Genomic DNA, 20428 nt, shown 5'->3' on the forward strand with positions numbered 1-20428 from the left:
CAATCAGGCAGTTTCCTTTTATACTAATATTTATATTGTGGCATATTAATATTCTTGCTTTAATGCATTTCTTTCCATTTAAATTTATGAAAGCAAAGCATACATCAAACAAGCTCAATCCCATGGTTCTCTGAAAAGAGTTCTGGTGATAAAGAGGAGCTACAGAATAAGGAGAGAAAATCATAGCAACACTAGTCAGCTGTCATAAAAAGTAATCTCTTTTACTCCCCATATACCCAGGAACTTTAAAGATTGCAATAGGCTGCTAAATCCTCACTGCTTTTAATCAATGCTAATTTATACCAGATAGCATGGGATATGTAAATAGCACTCTATGAAAAGAATTACACTTATTTCTTCATTTTAAAGAAGGGAGGGCAGCATATTTCTTTGGAGTTGCTAGGCAGCTGGGCAATTCTACAGCCACAACAAAACAGTCAAGTCTCTATACCAAAAAGTGCACCTTTCCCAAGCAGAAGTCTTACAGGATGTCTAGAGGTAGGATTCAAATTCAAATTAAAAAAAAAAGAACTAGTTAAATATAACATTGTAAATTTCAGAGTATATGCTAATGTCTATCTACGATTATTTTTATATAATATCTTTATTAGATTTCAACATCAAACATTAAAATACAAATTAACCCAAAGAGAAAAGAGAATGATAAAACAAATTACAGCAACAAAAATGTTATACGTCAAACAAATGTAACAAACATAACAAATACTTTCTTTTAGTACAGAGATATTAACAATACCACCACCACAAATTAAACAAATACCAATCTATAAAATATTTTAAAACACTAGTAGTCAACGTATTTTTAAAAAGCCAGTATTCATAAAATGTCCTTCTCTTTATTTCATCTAAAAGACAGAAATAACCTTATATTTAAAAAGCTACACTATTTCTTTAGTCAAATCCCAACTAATCTTCAAATCCCAGATTCAAAATTCTTCTCTTTATTTTGTAAGAAATCTAACAATGGCCTCCAGGTCATGTGAAATGTAGTCACTGCTGCTAAGCAAAGCAGTTAATTTCACCATCGCGACTAGTTCTATTAATTTCAAAATCCATTCTTCCCAATCATTATGTATTAATATCAGAACGTGCTGCTAGTATTCTTTAGTCACAATAATCTATTAAGAATTAGTGCAAGACAATAATAGGATGGCATGCTCAAGTAGGTTTTATTTGCTTTGCCTGAAAGCATACAAATTTTCTTCTAAGCCCATGAGTCACCATTATTGTAAGTTCTTATTTTTTATTACTATGCATAGTGTAGATGTTTATTCTGCAAATAAAATGGAGTATATAAGCTTAGTTAAAATGCAAAAGAGGCTGCAAATAAACGACAAAGAAAAACAAAGAATCACATTCGGAATTTATTGCTCAGAAAATAGGATGCTGTCCTTGTTCAAAGACATTTTCTCTTTGAAAAAGAATGAGCATTTCTAATGTGTTTTATTTTTTAAAGGGCTGTTTGTTTTGTTTCTGCTTCTGATTACATTTGGAACTAATCTAGCAGACAGCTTAAAAATGGAGGAGGAGGAATTGCATATATATCCTCAATTTCAGTTCTGCCACATCAGTGGACCAGGAAGGACAACCCCTCCTTGCTCACCTGTGAATTTAATTTAAACCACTGGAAATCAGGGGAAGGAGGAGGGGGAAAGGAAGAAGGGGAAGAAAAAGGGGAAGAAGAGGGAGGAGGAGGAGGAGGAGGAGGACTGTAACTGTGGCTGCAAGGATAAGAATTCCATTGAATTTCTTTAACTGGTTCTTAGTGTTCTTAGTAACATACTGTATTTAAATTCTATCTGTAACTTAAAAGAGGATCATTCTCTGTTAATTAAAATTTTAATTTCATGTTATCAATTTTTCCAGCCAGCTTTAGGATGTGGGTCTAAATCAGTTAAATGCTATCTTGTGTACTCTCCTCCAGTATTAGGTTTGGGAGAACTAGATCTTCATCTTCATCCCTACTACAGTATCTTGGAAGTTCAATAATCTTTCAGAGTATGATTGGAAAAAAATTGCAGGAATCAAAAAAATGAATATTGTATGTGTATTTGTTTTTTGTTTTTTTAAAAAAGGAGCGCCTAAAACAAGCATCTGCTGAAAATTCTTCGTACGGCAGAACAATACAGCTGAACACAGGCAACCAAAGATGACTTTTGTTAAGGTGACCAACCGTCCTCCTTTAGGGAGGATAGTCTTCCTTTTGTAAGTTCTGTTCTCCCTCAAAAAGTGTCCTCCTACATGTCCTCCTTTTTAATATTTGAAGACTAATCTGCAGGGCTTTTTTTTCCTCATAGAATGCTCAGAATGGTGTTCTGGCATCTTTTTTTGATGGTTTTTTTTTCAACTTTTGCATGAGTTGTGCTACTCCCCCTATTGGTTTTCGAAAGCCAATAGGAATTGCTGCTGAGCGTGCCAAACACCCAATCGGCAAACTTTGCACATGCAACTTGTCTGCAGCGAAGGCAAATTGGCAGGAACTTAGCACCCCTGCCTGCTACCCAACTACACCATCTCCTAGTTAGTTCCGAAGATACCGTGCTGTGGGAACCGCGGGGCCCTCTCTACACGGGGCTGCGCAGGGTGGGCGGTGGTGCTGGCGGGGCAGCTGCAGGTGGGGTGTGTCGATGGCGGGCTGCCCTCCAGGGCTGGAGGTGGCATGGCTGGTGCTTTGGGAGCCGCGGGGCCCACTCTACATGGCAGGGCAGCAGTGCTGGCGGGGCGGCTGCAGGTGGGGGCACGGCAGGCGGTTGACCTTCCATGAGCTGAGCCAGTTTTTACGATATTTTTTTCTTCAATTTATTTGTGTCCTCCTTTTCATTTGTAAAAAAGTTGGTCACTTTACTTTTGTACTTATTTGGTATCACAAATATTACATCTTCAAAAGTTCTGTCACACCAACCAACCCTTTGAAATTATAAACATACAGCTCTTTTAGCAGTTTTAAGAAAAAAGATAGAATTCTTCTTAAACTGACTGCTACTTGCTTTTCTTTTTAAATCAGAGTCTTTTTATTGAGGTGAACTAGTTTTAAAATATTAAGCAATATATTAAATGGTTTTCAAAGCTGGAAGCAAATTCACAGAGAGGAGCTCTTTTAAAAAGTGATAAAATAGCACCATCATCCCTAAGGAGTTTGAAAATAATACATTTATTTTAATGATAAATTCTGTATATTATCTAACTCTTTATTATTCCGACAAGATAGGATCAACAGAGTTATCCAAACAAAATGCTGTAAAATTAAAGTGAATTAATTTGTAAGAATTTGGCCTTTTTGAGATGTTGTTTTGCTCATAAAACTCTCCTGTGCTTTTAGAAATTGCTTAGTTTTAGGCAATTCCCAGCCTAATATGGAAACTATATTAAATTGTGCTATACAATCTATACATATGTCCTTCCTCTTGTAGAACAACTTTTTAGCTGGGTCATCAAAGATTCTATGAGATTCTGCTGCAAGTTATTGAATAAATAAGTATCTAAAAACTCCTCATAATTTTCATATATATGGCAGAACAAAACTGAGTTTCCTTAAACACAAACATATAAAGTGAACATTATTTTTCTTTCTTAATTTTCTCTATAATTAATGTAATATTTTGCAGGAGTATGAAACAGGGGCAGTACTCGGACTGCACTTTTGAGTTAGCCCCATTCCTAGGAAAAGTTGCACTTGTAGTTATTTCTATCAGTGAAAACAGCTATGAGATTTTCAAAAATTCTCCAAGTAGCATTTCTGTTCATTTCCAGAGAGCTCTTTGGTTTCATTGTTCCCAAGTTGCTTATTTCTAAAAAAAGAGACGGCGCTCTAGATTATTTTCTAAATATTTATTTTTATTTTGACAAGGGGATGAGAAATGATTTGTTCCGATGCTAGATACCTACAAAAATAAAAAATGTACCTTCCCTCTTTGCTTCACACCTAGTCTCCAGCAACTACCATTTCAAGAACCAAATTTTCATTTGAACTAAGACAAAAATATCAGTTAAAGCACAAAGCTTATGACATACAAATTAGTCTGGTAATGCTACATTCTCTTGTCTGCCCCCACCTCATTTTTTTCTCCAGCATAGATGAGACAGCATAAACTGTCTCAAAACCAATAGTTGTTTTTTTTTTAAACACTAGTCAGAATCAAAGATTCTTATCCTGGTTGCATTCAACAAACTATAATGTAAACTAAACTAGAATTCCCAGTTCTAATAAACTTTGGCTAGTTTAAACCAGGAAGCATTTTTTTCAGTCTTCCCCTTACAATTGTTTTAGAGGATTGAGTTTATGAACCAAGGAATATTGCTGTTGTTTAGTAAACAAAACATCTTCTTGATCAAATAATTGTTCAAAACAATTGAACATTCTAAAACAGGGGCCCCCAACCCCTGGGCCACAGACCAGCACCAATCTGCGGCCCACCAGGAACCAGGCTATGCAAGCAAGTGAAGCCCCATCCACAGATGCCCGGGATCCAGGCAGTGTGTGAAACCGGTCCATGGAAAAACCACTCTCCCCAGAACTGGTCCCTGGCACTCAAAAAGTTGGGGGGCCACTGTTCTAAAATGTTATATGGAATGTCTAAAAAGCAATATAGAGTTCAGGAGGCTATTGTTCTACCAGCATCATTTGATAAATAATAAATATGATGATAAAATGTCATATCATACTCTCTCTTCAAGCTTTTCACCTGTCTGCTTCTTTTTAATAATCATCCTTTATGCACATAGCAATGAATATGCTAGGTTCCATTTTTTGGGGTTTCAGATTAAAACTGGACATAAATAAAACTGGTCACATAAACAGATGGAAAGAATAGAAAAGAATGGTAAACTACAAAATGAATACTCATAATATCTTAACTGATTTATGCAATTAGTAGTACAATAAATTCCTAGTTCCAAACGTTTTCTGAAAAAGGACTTTGATTTAGATATTGCATTTCTTACCTATTTTGTAAAATTGAAGGATTGGTGAAGTCAGCCTTCAGTATATTTTGAGCATTTGCTGTATATTTATTTGTTGAAAGCTTAATAGAAGCCTTCTTGGCTCTGGCTTTTTAGAAAAACCTATTCAACTGTGCAATGATGTTTTTCCAAGTGCTATTGCTTGATCCTATTTCCCTTAGGCCTTTCCTAAATGTTTTTTATCCTGATTGATTGATTAAGGGCCATCAAGTTGTTGTTGACTTTAGCACCCCCATTGCTAGATGTTCTTCATGAAGATCTGTCCCTACCCCGGTCTGTCATGTCTTCCAAAAGTCCATCAACCCTGCTAATTGTCCTTTTCTTCTCTTTCCTTCTACCTTTCCCACTATTAGATCTTTCTCCATAGCTTTAGGTATTTGCATACCTTGTTCAAAGTATGGTAATTTGAGCCTGATCATTTGTGCCTTGAATGAGAACTTTGAGTTGATCTTTTCAATGACACATTGATTTGTTTTCTTAGCTATCCACCATAGTATTTTCATGTCTTCTCCAATACAAAGCTCAAAAGCAGTAATACTTTATCCTTCTTCTTCAAATTCCAATTTTTGTTTTTTATCTTAGTTTCTGAATTACAATCTTAGTTACTGAATTATAGTTTCTGAGTCCAACCAATGCAGTAAAAGACTATCAATTCTGTAGCTTCAACTTAAATTTACAAGACTATTTGTAAACTAATCGACTATGCATTGGTTTCATAGTAATATACTGGTTCACAATGAAATATGGCATTTATATTATTTAATGCTGTACATATATCTCTCTACATCACGGGTGTCAAACTCGCCATGTCACGTGATGTGTCGCAACGTATTGTGACTTTTTCGCATTGCTGGAGCTGGGGAGGGCGCGACCTCTGTATGATGCAATCGGCCCGCAGGCCACCAGTTTGACACCCCTGCTCTACATTAACAAGAGCAGAAAGTATTTTTTCTATTTTATAAAAGTTAACCAATTTGCATAAAGAATTTGTTTACCAAAATAAGAAATTATTTTGTTATAGTTAACATTGACTGAAATAGTTTTGATTGTGGAAATGCAATTTAAATTCAAAATGAAGTATATTTAAGGTATACTAACAACTTGTATCTTGGCCTTATGGGAATAATGGGGCTCTTCTGAAAACTGAAGTAGTTACTACAATGGCTCTGCTGACTTACTCTCTTTCTATTTCCCTACATCAGCTTAAACAAGGCAGATAGATATAGAATTCAACTACTGAGGGCACAGCAGCAAATAGCATTCAAACACTACTATTTGCAGAGTGTCATATGTCTGTACAGTTTTCTGAAATGTGGTTATTATATGATGGTAGTTGAGTATGTCAGTATAGTAGGTGTTCTCAAATCAAGAAAGCTTTTTATTCAAATGTGTTTGCTTTTAAATTATCCATATATGATATTCTGGAAATAAAGTTAGGTATATTTGTAATCTCTTGAAAAAAAAGAATAGAATAACTATTATCTTTCCCTTGCTAACTATTTTTGAATGTGGTGAAAGAAAATGAAACATATTTTTTTTCCTTACCATTTTTACTGATGTCAAGTTCTTTGAGATTAACTAAACTAGCAATGCTGGTTGGCAGGCTTGAAAGGTCATTGTCTGGGATACTCAGTTTACGTAGAGCTTGACAGTTGAATAATTGCTAAAAAAGCAAGAGAAAAACAGTTATAAAATTTCTCATAAAATTTTAGCATGTTTAAATGTTTAGAGCAATCCTAAAAGAGAGCATAAAACAGAATATATACAGTATACTCATAGCCAGTAAATCAGTAGACATATTGGAAGAATTTTCTCTTTAATCTCTTTAATCATGTTTCTACTTCACCGTGAGAGTACATTATCTTCTACATAATAAAGTAAGAACGTATGTAACTAGCAAAGAGAGATTAATAAGGTTTTTCTGTTAACAAAGTTTCCTAACAAGAGCTCAAAAAATAGAAAGTTTACTGAGAAAAACTTGGGGGTATATATGATTTTGCAGAATTTTAAAGGTAAGAAGAGGGGCACATGCTGATCAGATGATCACCTTATCATTTTAAAAAGAGAAATAACACCACTGTTTAAAATTCATAGCATTTTTTTAATTATGAATTAAAGCAGAAGGAGAATCCTGTTGCTGTAGGATTTGCTATATGTGTTTCTGAGTCAGTCTTGACTGCAGGTGACTGCCTAGACCAGGGATCCCCAACCCCCAGTCTGTGGACTGACACCAGTCTGTGGCATGTCAGCAACCGGGCCGCACAAACAAGGAAAGCCCCATCTGCAGGATGCAGGCAGCATGCAAAACCATGCCCCCTCCAGTCTGCGGAAAAAACTTTCTTCATGGAACCGGTCTCTGGTGCCCAAAAGGTTAGGGGCTGCTGGCCTAGACAAATCCCTGCTGTTTTCTTGGCTACATTTTCGGAAGTGGGTTGTCCTTCATTCTAGGGCTGAAGAAGAATGACTGATTCAAGTCACCCAGTTGGTTTTGTTCTTAAAGCAAGATTAGAATTCATAGCCTCCTGATTTCTAGACCAGTGCCTTTCATCTTTACATCAAACTGGTGCTCACAGTAAAATTAATAAAACTCATTATTTTTAGAGGGTAAACATCTAACCTATGGGAAATTAAAATTTGTAGAATGTATGTTGAATAAACTGCAAATGAAGATATTTGAGACATCTAGTGTGCAGATTTGCATTTGCATAACTGTCTTTGATATATTTCATGAAGTGACCTATCTGTTCAAAATGTATTTCTTTAGAAATCTGAGAGCAACTGAATAAAAGCCACTCTTTGGCACAAATAAATGTAGCAGCTTAAAGTAAACTGTTTTCCATTATGAAAATGGTTCTCTTAGGAATAATGTTTTCATCCACTTTTTATTGTGAAATAAATAATATAGCAAATGTGAGAACTGTTCATGAAATTACTTGTAACAGCCCTTTTATTATATACATTTTCTCAAGAAATCTTATTTGTCCAAAAACGATAATGATCTGGAGCATTTAAGTTGATATTACTGACATGTAATATGTACCCATGCTTAAGTCTTGTTTAGGGTTTTAGCTATACTGGGAAGTAAACAAACAACAACAGCAGAAAGCTGTAACAGAAGTATTACATCATGCTGGGAAAATTGCATGGATGATCCGTTCAAGTCACCAGGAATTAAACTCAACTTGAAAACATCTTCAATCTGTTTATTCTTTTAAGGCAGGAATGTCTACATTGCCAATATTATTGTTAACATATTGTTAGCATAAAGGTACAATATAATGTCATAATTCTCAACCCTGAAAGGCATCTCAAAAGTTCCATAGTTGGAAAAGATTGGTATTTTAGTATGTCTGAAAGATGCTTTATGACAATTAATCATTTTGGTCTTGAAAAATATAAATTGTCATTATAGCTTTGTTAGTGTAATTCTTAATCTTAAAAAATGCCAAGAAATCTTTGGATTTTAGTACTGTCTGCCCAATTAATATGTAAGAAGATGTTAGGCTTATTTGATGTAGTTGTGCCTCGATGTCTTTAAACTAAGCAGTTCAACAAAAGCATGTGATTTTAAAATGTTTTATATGCATGGAGCTGTAGGCTTGAGCTCTACAAAAAAATGACAAGGATTATTTTTTTGATTTAAGATCAGCACTTGCTGATAAGGAACTGTGAAAAACAAAACTTATCTACACACTGAATTGGTTAAAATTGAAGGAGTTTTATTTATTTGTTTGTATACCGCCTTTTTATTTTTATAAATAACTCAAGGCGGAAAACATACCCTACACACCTTCCTCCTATTTTTCCCACAACAAGAACAACAACCATGTTGGTGAGCTGAACTGGGCTGAGAGAGAGTGACTGGCTCAAGATCACCCAGCTGGCTTTCATAACTAAAGCAGGACTAGAATCCTCAGTCTCCCACTTTCTAGAATGGTGCTTTAACCCACTAGACCAAACTGGCTCTCATATTAAGCAAGCATGACCCTCTCCTCTTATGGGGAAGTGACAGGAAGGACTGATATTGATACTTTAAATAACTTCAAAAGACTTTTCTATAGACTTGGGATAGTCTATATCCGTGGTGGCGAACCTATGGCACACATGCCACAGGTGGCATGCAGAGCCCTCTCTGTGGGCACATGCACCATCGCCCCAGTCCTAGGCCTTCAGCTGGGTTTTATAAAACCTTTTCGTTTTAGGCTTCCACCGCCATGTGCAAAAAAAAAAAAAAAGGTTCAATCAGTCAATTTCAAGTTTTCGCAGAGAAAAAAAAGATCTTGCAAAGTTGGAATTGATTGATTGAACTTTTTAGTCTGACCCAGTCTGCCATTATCACTGAAGCCACACCCACACAATGGGCCATGCCCACACAATGGGACACGCCCACCTGGCACCCAATATTACATAAGTGGGTTTTGGATTGCAGTTTGGGCACTCGGTCTCTAAAAGATTTGCCATCACTGGTCTATATAAATATTTTACTCTTGAACTGTGAGATCTAGTTCTGGTTGACTTCTGCAACATTATTTCTCAACCATCTTATTCCTCCCAAGAAGGCTTTAAATCCCTGTGGCTTCAATAGACGATAGAACAGGGTTTCCCAAAATGTGAGGTGTAGCTACTTGGGCAGACAGAGTCGGGGGGGGGGAGGAGTGAAGAAACTTTTTGATGTTTCTATTTTTAGAGGAAGATTATACAAAAGAGAAGTGTGATGGCATAAAGAGGAATTGTTAGGAAACCAAGTTTCTGACTTTTTTTGAATTATCTCATAGAAGGCGAGAAATGAATGATTTTTTTAAAACCCTATTTTTCACTGTCCACCTATAAGATAGATAAGATAACCTTTATTGTTCTTTTTTACTATGAGCACACTAACCCACATTAAAAATGAAATTCTGTTGCCTGCTCTCGAAAGTATATATCTACTCATACACATATGTATCACACATATACACATGCTATATACATATATACGTGTGTGTGTATATGCTATTCTATATATATCCCGTATATATATCACTCTCTGCACCGCCTTCCTGTCTGAAGCAGTAATACTACCAAACCAGACAGTAATGCAATATGACAGGATGCTCGCGATCATCCTTCTGCAGAAAGTGGTAAGGAAGGAAGGTGTGCTTTTCTCATGTGACTCAGAAAATACAGGTGCTGCTGTGCCTGTTTCACCAGTGTCTCACTGTTGAGCGACCAAGCTAGTCTACTCGTTAGCTGTGCACCCAGAAACTTGATATTGCTAACCACCTCCACGGGGGAATCATTAATACACAGAGGTATGTGGTTATGCCTGCCTTTTCTGAAATCAACAATGATCTCCTAGTTTAAAATGCGGATGTTTTTGTTACACCAGTTCACCAAACCCTCTACTTCCTTGTGGTAAGTACCCTCATTGTCATTTTGAATAAGGCCCACTACTTTTGTATCCTCCGCCTATTTCACAATATGGTTAGAGGCAAACCTAGCACAACAGTCATGGGTTGAAGCTGTGAACAATTAATTTCTATAACTGCAGCAGATGTCCATTGATATGGAGAAAAATAAATGGGAATGGCAGCAATTGGAGCCCTCAAGTATACTACTGTAGGTGATGAAACACACATGTCTTTTCAAATGCCTCCTATATCCATAGTTATTGTATTACCGTGGCTTTAGCTCCTGCTTAACTTCTAAACAGACAATAGTCCTTGAAGAGCAATTTCATTTGGAATCAGTGCCAATGAAACACACAGGTTTAATTCTACAGGCAGGTATATTCAGTTAGGAACAAATGGTATGTATCAATGCAACAAAGTATACAGTACAAGCAAACAGACTATCATAAACTCTCAAATTTCTATTTTGACATAAGATAGATCTAGTGCAGCAAAGGCTCTTACTCTGCCCAACAGCAAAAACCATGAAGAGAAAAATGGACTACATTCTGCTAGCACACCTTGTTATTTTTGAGCACTGGCCGGGCACTCCTACTCTTATTACCACTGTCCCTACTATTGAGATAAACTGAGTTCATTTACATTGTATTGATTGTATGGCAAATACCAGAAACCAAACAACACTATTGAGTAAAGTAATAACTTGGTAGTAGTAAAATTTGATATATATTTCCTGTTCTATAGTCAGAGAAATAGAAATTCCAGGTTATTACACATCAGGAAGTTAGCAGTTTTTTTCCTCATAAACGGAAAATTAACTAAAATGAACATTCACACTGCTGCCAACGGAGAATAAAACTAACTTCTGTCTTCTTTGAAACTGAGTCCTAATGGGCCTGGCCATTCTTGACCAATCTTAATTTCACCAAGTCAAAAATCAAATTTTGGTAATCCACCACCACCACCAATTGTTATTGAAGATAAGCTAAAAGCAACAGAAAAAAAATAGTTCCAAGATCATGGTTATGAGAATGAAGTATGCATTGTTATGCCAGATGCTACAGAATGTAAATCGAAGGGGCTTTTGCACTTATATCCTGTTGTTGTTGTTGTTGTTAATTGCGAAGTCGTGTCCGACCCATCGCGACCCTATGGACAACGTTCCTCCAGGTCTTCCTGTCCTCTACCATCTTCTGGAGTCCATTTAAATTCACACCTACTGCTTCAGTGACTCCATCCAGCCATCTCATTCTCTGTCGTCCCCTTCTTCTATTGCCCTCAATCTTTCCCAGCATTAGGCTCTTCTCCAGTGAATCCTTCCTTCTCATTAGGTGGCCAAAGTACTTGAGTTTCAACTTCAGGATCTGGCCTTCTAAAGAGCAGTCGGGGTTGATCTCTTCTAGGACTGACCGGTTTGAACGCCTTGTAGTCCAAGGGACTCGCAGGAGTCTTCTCCAGCACCATAGTTCAAAGGCCTCAATTCTTTTGCGCTCAGCCTTTCTTATGGTCCAACTTTCACAGCCATACATTGCAACTGGGAAAACCATGGCCTGGACTATACGCACTTTTGTTGGCAGGGTGATGTCTCTGCTTTTTAGAATGCTGTCTAGATTTGCCATAGCTTTCCTCCCCAGGAGCAAGCGTCTTTTAATTTCTTGGCTGCAGTCCCCATCTGAGGTGATCTTGGAGCCCAGAAAAATAAAATCTGTCACTACCTCCATTTCTTCCCCATCTATTTGCCAGGAATTGAGAGGGCCGGATGCCATGATTTTGGTTTTCTTAATGTTGAGTTTCAAGCCAACTTTTGCACTCTCCTTCTTCACCCGCATCAAGAGGCTCTTTAGTTCCTCTTCACTTTCTGCCATCAGAGTGGTATCATCTGCATATCTTAGGTTGTTGATATTTCTCCCGGCAATCTTAATTCCAACTTTTGATTCATCTATTATGATATGCCTTCGCACTGAACAAAAAACATTCATGTGAATTTAGCCATTCGATACCAAAATGATGCACTGGAATATGATAGTTTTATATCACCTCTAATTGGTATTTTCTCCTAAATGCTGTTATGTTGCCTTATTATGGAGAACAGAACAGGAATGAGTCTGGAAGGGGATGAGTGAAGAAAACCAGGCATGGACACTGAAAATGTATATTCCAAGGTATGAAAGTTAGCCCAGTTTCTTAGCTAAATTAAGCAGGCATCTATATTCAGCAGCAGCGATACAGGAAGATGGTGGAGGAGAATGATCACTTTAGTGACAATGTCAAAAGTATAACAATAAATATTAAAAAATATGTACTTTTTAGTTTTAAGAGACAATCTATAGCATAAACCTATATTTTGTTAATACATACAATGCTTTATGCTATTTTTAAGCCAGAGTTTTTCAAATAACATCTTAATATATAAATACATAGCAATGCACTATGATATATATATTGTACAATTGTTCCAATTGTTCAACGTAATGGAAACGTCATTGCATCAAGCATCTGAACTGGGCTATAAGGATAGGAAAAGAGGTAAGCAAAGCCCCAGTTTAGTGTTGAATGGATATTTCTAATAGTAGAGTACTATTACTACTACTACTACTACTACTAAAATTGGAAGGGACCTTAGAGGTCATCGAGTCCAACCCCCTGCTCAGGCAGGAAACCCTACACCATTTCGGATAAATGGCTGTCCAGTCTCTTCTTAAAAACTTCCAGTGCTGGAGCATTCACGCTTCTGGAGGCAGGTTGTTCCACTGGTTAATTGTTCTAACTGTCAGGAAGTTTCTCCTTAGTTCTAGGTTGCTTCTCTCGATTAGTTTCCATCCGTTACTTCTTGTCCTGCCTTCAGGCACTTTGGAGAATAGCTTGACTCCCTCTTCTTTGTGGCAGCCCCTGAGATATTGGAACACTGCCATCATGTCCCCCCTTGTCCTTCTCTTCATTAAACTAGACATACCCAATTCCAGCAACTGTTCCTTATATGTTTTAGCCTCCAGTAAGTTCTACAGAGTAATAGCAGAGTTTTAAACACAAGCTTAATTTTATTGTTGAAATTAATGGGAGTTAATAATTAAGGTAATGAGGTATTAATATAGTCCTATTTACACAGAGAGTAAGACATATCAAAATCTGTAAAACTTTATATTAAATAAATATGCACTGTTTTGAATATGATAATCCAAGCTTCACATTCCATGCATAAAGAATATTTCATGAACGAATAATTAATAATACCAAATGTTAAATGATAAATGTCTTGATAAGTAATGAAATAAATCCGCATTACACAAAATACAGGTAAACATACATGTGTTGACATGGTTTACTTTTTTTGTTTATGACTGAAAAGCTTAAGATTCTTTCTTTCTTTCTTTCTTTCTTTCTTTCTTTCTTTCATCTTTCTTTCTTTCATCTATCTATCTATCTATCTATCTATCTATCTATCTATCTATCTATCTATCTATCTATCTATCTATGTATAGCCATCCATCTCAACAAATGACTCTGGGAAGCGGCCAAAATTAAAATAAAATAAAAACTGCAACAATACAAAATTTAAAATACACAACAGTCAACAAAATATTATATCCATACAACCTAGAAATGGGTCCCTGGGCACACTAAAGGCCCTAAATCCATGTTCCTCCCCAATTTTATTTCATTATTCAGATTTTTTTTTAATTAAAAAAAATAAAGGAAGTCCTGGCATGGCCTAATCTTTGTTTGCAAAACTACCCAGCACATTCCTAGCATCAGTAGATAAAAATCATACAGGGCTGCAAAAATTCCAAATTTCCCCACTAGTTAAAAAAAAAAAGTTTTGGATCCTTGCAATATCTCAATTCTTCCAGGGATGTCTCAGTATTATGAATTAATGGAGAATTTTGAATTGATGCACTTGCAGGCACAAAATCAAGTTTTATCTTATTATGTAATCTTTTTATAACTGCAAGCAAAGCCAACAGAAGCAACTTTTCTAAAGACTAGAAAATGGGCGTTATTACCCACCAGAATGAATTTTGCCTATACCGAACGTTCTTTTCATAGAGTATATTTCAAAAGTTCATTTAGCTAGACAGCTGCATTTACATATTATAGAAAGGAAGCGTTTACCTTCGGAAGCTCTTCAATTTGATTGGCATCTAGATAAAGCTCCTCTAATGTCCGTTCAAAGTTAAAAACCTCCTTTGGCACTTGCTGAAGGCTGCAGTGGGAGTAATCCAGCACTGAAATTACTTCTTCTTCCCCTCGAAAACATCGGCATGGCACCAGGCGGCCAATAATTTTCCTTTTAGTTGTCATCTCCAAATGCCGCACTAAAAATAAAAGAATAATAAACTAAGTTATTTTCCAAAATTACTGCTCATTTTAGTAGAAAAATAATGAACAGAATGTCCAAGATCATTTCAGAGGAGAATCCACAAATTCTAGAAAATAGCAGCCCAGTATCAATTTACTACATACTTTTTGTTAAATGCTTCTAATTTGGATGATTTTTGTATGTAGCTCATAAACTAAGGTAGAAGGTTCAAGGCAAGCACCCCAGAATCTGTGTATCTGTGATTATGTTGTTTTACAGTTTCCCTAAGTATAGCTACTGTATATTTAGAATCAGAAAGCCAAATAACTCCATTTTCCTTTTTCTTTTTTTTTAACCTCCACCCAGAAATACAATTGGAAATCCCAAAACTATTTGGGAAGAAAATGAAATTAAGATGCATGTTGAAAGTACAACCCAGTAAGCAGGGAAAGACTGTTTTCATAATTTACAAATGAGTGTAATTTGAACCTGAATGGATTCTTTATTTTATTTTCATTACTCTACAAGACAATATTTTAATTTAATTAAACAATTAAAATATTTTATAACAAGGAGTTTGTCAAAATAATCTGTTTTAAAAAGTAATCAAACACATTATCCAGAGCTGTTGAAATGTTTCATGCTTTCATCCAAACAATGAAAGCAGCATGATGCCATCAGCTTTGCCCTTTTTGCATGTATGCATCTTGAAGCTATCACTGAAGACTCCCCTACAAGGAAACAAAATGTCAACTGCTTTCTAGATATGGAGAAAGATATTTCAAAGAGGTCCAAAGATGCCTACAGACAAGGGAATGGTAGAGAAATCTCAGGGGACACCAAAGTACACAAATCTGTGTAAAATTCAGGAAAAAAATGAAATGCACAGATTATAAATACAAAGACGCAGGCAGATTATAAATACATACAAGGAGGTAGGCGGAAACTTATGGAAATACTACACTTTTATTCAAGCTTGCACTGTTTTCTCTGATAGTGAAGCAAATTGTTTACAGAAATAATTTAATTTGAACAACTGTAATGCCATTATACATTTTACCGAGAATAACTGAACTGATGTAAAGCAATAGCACTTAGCACGTAGATTTATATATTGCTTCATGGTGCTTTACTGCCCTCTCTAAGTGGTTTACAGAGTCAGCATATATAGAGATTGTTGTAAAAAAAGAGCCAGTTCTTTAATAAGAACATTCTTTCTCTAAAAAGTAACCAAATTTTAGAATAAAACATCCTTTTTCATTGTTTACTATTTTTTAAGTGTAAGATGTCTAGAGTAATTAAACAGCCTATAAATCTAAAATAACAAGAACAAGAACAATTCCTAGCTAGAAGAAGCCATAATAAGGGTAAACCAACAAGAAAGGAGTCTGTGCGCAATTGCCTACTGTTTTTCCTCTTTATTCCCCAGTATAGCAAGCACTACATCATAAATATGATTGTATTTATGTCTCATTTGATATGGAGTTTCATTGAAGTGTAAATTTGATTTATAACTGAAAAATAGAAAAATAGAGATTTTTTTTCAAAATAGGTATTAGTGTGTGGGAAAATCCATATCAAGATATATTTAAGAATTATCACTTAATGCCTTTATCAAGTTTATTGTATGTTATCACACTGAAAGAACCAGTATTAAACTTGGTTATAGACATCATAATTATGGACATTTGAAACTATAAGCTCCTTTTTTAAAAAAAAAGTACCGTAGTAGCTGTTTCACTATAGTGGCTCCTCATGAAAAGCTAATTTTTCCTCCAGTTCATATATTTATGGGCCAATTCCTGCTAATTTAACAGCTATTTAAACAAGATTTGTACACAATTTGTTTATCTTTCTTTTTCCCTGCCGTTTCCAGAAAAATGACTTTCAAACTATGAGGGCCTCTCTAAAATAGCACTGATTATCATATGTGGTTCAGTGCTTAAAGTGTTAGACCAGGACTCAAGAGACCAATTTGCAAATTCACTGGAGGACTTTGGGCCATCATTATAACTTATTCAGACAGTTCCTTGAATGTGGAAAGTGGAACACAGGCAGGATTTGCGCTCAGACCAGTCCTTTTTGTCTGTAGAGAAAGGAGATCTGGAGATCTGAATATACAGTACTGATTTGAAGGCAAGGACAGGTGTCACGTGATCCAGCACATAGCTAAAATAGAGCCCTAGATCCTATTGAAAGTTGTACTCACATCCAGACCAACATGAATGCAGGTAGTCTCCGACATACAACATTCAAAGTTACAACGGCACTGAAAAAAGTGACTTATGAACATTTTTTAACACTTACAACCATTGCAGCATCTTCGTGGTCACATGATTAAAATTCAGACATTTGGCAACTGACTCATACTTATGACAGTTGCAATGTCCTGGAGTCATATGATTACTTTTTGTGACCTTCTGATGAGCGAAGTCAATGGGGAAGCCAGATTCACTTAACAACTGTGTTCTAACTTAACAACTGTTGTGATTCACTTAACAACTCTATCAAGAAAGGTTGTAAAATGGGGCAAAACTAACTTAACAAGTGTTTCACTTAGCAACAGAAATGTTGGGCTCAATTGTGGTCATAAGTTGACGATTTCCTGCATACCTTTTCTTTATCACTTCCATCTTAATGAAAGCTGAAAAGAAGCATATTCATTCTATTGTGTCCTAAGTGTGAGCTCTTCATTAGTTAATTTTCAACCTAGTTGACTTCCTAGTTAGGTTATTGTGGGAAAAATTAGCAAGAAAAAATATTGGGTATACAAATTTAAGGGTCGAGAAGAAAACTTAGCAAATAAGTTGATCTTGCTATCTTCTTCTTGGAAGAGATTTCAACTGGACCCCCTTGTACTATAGTACACAGATAAGATAAACTCTTCATGCAAAAAATCCCCTCATTTATAATCATTTAAGCTACATAAATGCCTCTATGTCTGTAGTAAAGTTGGTATGCTCCTCTATGCACAGTGATGAAACATTTTATTTTATTATGTTGATACTTCTCCAGTGGAATGAGCAAAGATAAATAAACATACCTAGAAACATTTCAAGATATCGAGTTCATTAGCATCTATTCACAGAAGCAAAGTGTTACTTTTGTAATAATCTTAAAATATTACACTTTAAAAAATTATATTTCAGCAGAGGTATATTAATGCAGAGAAGCATGTAATAAAGTGAAGGAAAACATTTCACTACCAGCCATTTAATAAAATTAAAATACCAAATTGGAGGAATAAAATAGTTTTCTATTTTTTTTTGTACTTTGAATTTTGTTTACTACTTAAAAGATCATTCAAAGAAAGCATATACAAATGACTATAATAGCAGAGCCAGACTGATATTATTTCTCTCTTTTCAAAACCTTTCCTGAACTCTCTTTTCCAAAGGTTTTTTTTAACTGTAATTACGGAGAATGGGGGATCACTTGCTTTAGCTGTGCTTTTCTATATTTCTAATATTTTAATATATTTAGTGAGCTCAATTCTCACATATACTAAATCAAATAAAAAGAATAAAATATACTTTAGAAAAATCTAAGCATGAGGTAGATAAAGGAAGTCATTCAACAGAACAGAAATTAGGAAACGAACTCTTGCTGACTGTGCAAATTAGTCGTTTGCCATCTTCCCTGTCCTTATTTTATGAACATTAATTTGCTTTCAATTTTTGTCAGCTCTAATCACTTATTCAATACCACATTGTTTCTTCAACATTCAGCATTTTAATCTTATCAACAGATTTTAGACTGTATTTCAGGCTAAAAGGCAGCCAATAGTGGTGAGAATTCTAGGAATTAGATTTACAGCTCAGCAACATCTGAAATCCCACAGATTAGGCCCTTGGGTAGCAAAGGCTCCTTTATTTTATTCTCTATTCTTATTTTATACTAGCCATAGACAGACCCATATAGAGATGCATTTAGCACAATAACTATAAAAATCAACCTAGTTAGGCAATTAAATTAAATTTGTCTATTTATTAAATAAAGGAAAGAAATATAAATGAGTAAATGGAATAAGTTAAGCAAAATGCAAACTGATAAGTCAAATATGTGATAATAGTTCAAATAGCACCTTAAGGTTGTTTTCTTAAACTATTCTATTCAGCCAGAATTTATAATACTGTAGAATATGCCTTCTTTGAAAAACAGTATTTTTGTACATATACATATAAATATGTTTTAAATATATAATATGTATATATGGTATTATCTATTATATATCATGTAATAAACACATTTGTTTTTATTGGGAAAAAAAGGATTTATGTGTAAAACTTTGATTTTAAAAAGTTAACTCGGCACTCCCCCAGCCCCAGACACCTGCCTTGTATATTTGTATATATCATTTCATAGTGCTTTATATAAGGTGACCAACTTTTTTACAATGAAAAGGACACAAATAAATTGAAGAAAAAAATATCGTAAAAACTGGCTCGGCCCATGGAAAGTCAACTGCCTGCCGCGCCCCCGCCCGCAGCCACCCTGCCAGCACCGCTGCCCTGCCATGTAGAGCGGCTCCCGCGGCTCCCAAAGCACTAGCTGCACCAGCTCCGGCCCTGGGGGGCAGCCCATCGACACACCCCGCCTGCAGCCGCCCCGCCAGTACCACTGCCTACCCTGCGCAGTCCTGTGTAGAGAGGGCCCCGTGGTTCCCACAGCATGGTATCTTCGGAACTAACTAGGAGATGGTGTAGTTGGGTAGCAGGCAGGGTTGCTAAGTTCCTGCCAATTCACCTTCGCTGCAGACAACTTGCACGTGCAAAGTTTGCCGGCTGGGTGTTTGGCATGCTCAGCAGCAATTCCTGTTGGCTTTCGAAAGCCAATAGGGGGAGTAGCACAGCTCATGCAAAAGTTGAAAAAAAAACATCAAAAAAAGTGCCAGAACGCCGTTCTGAGCGTTCTATGAGAAAAAAAAGCCCTGCAGATTAGTCTTCAAATATTAAAAAGGAGGACATGTAGGAGGACACTTTTCGAGGGAGGACAGAACTTACAAAAGGAGGACTGTCCTCCCTAAAGGAGGATGGTTGGTCACCTTATTTATAGCACTCTCTAAGCACTTTACAGAGTTAGTATATGAGCCCAACAATCTGGGACCTTATTTTACCGACCTCGGAAAGATGGAAGGCTGAGGCAAATTTGAGTTGCTTAGGATCAAACTCCTGGCTCTGTGGAGCCTGAAACACTGCATTCTAACCACTGTGCTAAGATAAAAGAATTATATGTATAGTGCCTTTAGGAGAAATAAGCAGAAAAAATACATACATGTTTGAATTCCATTTAGAAAATGCCAAAAAATGATTCCTTTGGTCAATTTCTAATTTTTATTTTCAACATACATGTTTAAAAAACACTTTTACTTAAAGCATAATGTTAATAAATTAGAGAAAAACAATTAGCTTATTTTATTCTGTTACAATTCTTTGTGTTAAAGACTCAGATGCACATTTAATTCAACATATTTAGATCTTTGCACAAGAGATCTAAATGCTGCCAAGACAAATCCCTTCTCCTCTTTTACAATTTCTCAAAAGTTGAAAAAAAAAAGTGACTATCAGTGAAACTAAAGGACAGCTGGTGTCATGTTTATCCATGACAATACTGAACTTTCAATCTGGTTGCTTTCAGTCAAGGGACATAAGCTAAAACAGGGCTCAAAGAATAAAACAATTTTAAAATTGCAACTGGAGCAGATGTTGATATTTGCATTTTGGACAGTAATCACTTTCAATTGAGATCAGCTTTTTAAGGT

At 35.8% G+C, this 20428-nt stretch overlaps 1 protein-coding gene and 1 long non-coding RNA gene across 13 annotated transcripts in view; one reads left to right on the forward strand and one right to left on the reverse strand.

Moving 5' to 3' along the window:
* The window catches only part of LRRC7 (leucine rich repeat containing 7), a 206142-nt gene that overhangs the window by 112279 nt on the left and 73435 nt on the right, over positions 1–20428 (reverse strand). For all 12 annotated transcript variants that reach the window (XR_005554962.1, XR_005554960.1, XR_005554963.1 and 9 more), the window contains exons 2-3: positions 14481–14683; positions 6526–6643 (exon numbers count right to left, since the gene is read on the reverse strand). Coding sequence is in view for 8 of the 12 variants with exons in the window: in XM_039329127.1 (XP_039185061.1) it covers positions 6526–6643; positions 14481–14669 (307 nt within the window). In the remaining 4 variants the exon portion in view is untranslated. The remainder of the gene's footprint in view (positions 1–6525; positions 6644–14480; positions 14684–20428) is intronic.
* Positions 437–20428, forward strand: part of LOC120301638 — a 72545-nt gene continuing 52553 nt past the window's right edge. Inside the window, exon 1 of the long non-coding RNA XR_005554964.1 lies at positions 437–498. This is a non-coding gene — a long non-coding RNA (uncharacterized LOC120301638). The remainder of the gene's footprint in view (positions 499–20428) is intronic.

The sequence above is a fragment of the Crotalus tigris genome, unplaced genomic scaffold (genome assembly GCF_016545835.1).
Source record: "Crotalus tigris isolate CLP2741 ecotype Arizona unplaced genomic scaffold, ASM1654583v1 scf7180000024387.2241675, whole genome shotgun sequence".
Taxonomy (NCBI): domain Eukaryota; kingdom Metazoa; phylum Chordata; class Lepidosauria; order Squamata; family Viperidae; genus Crotalus; species Crotalus tigris.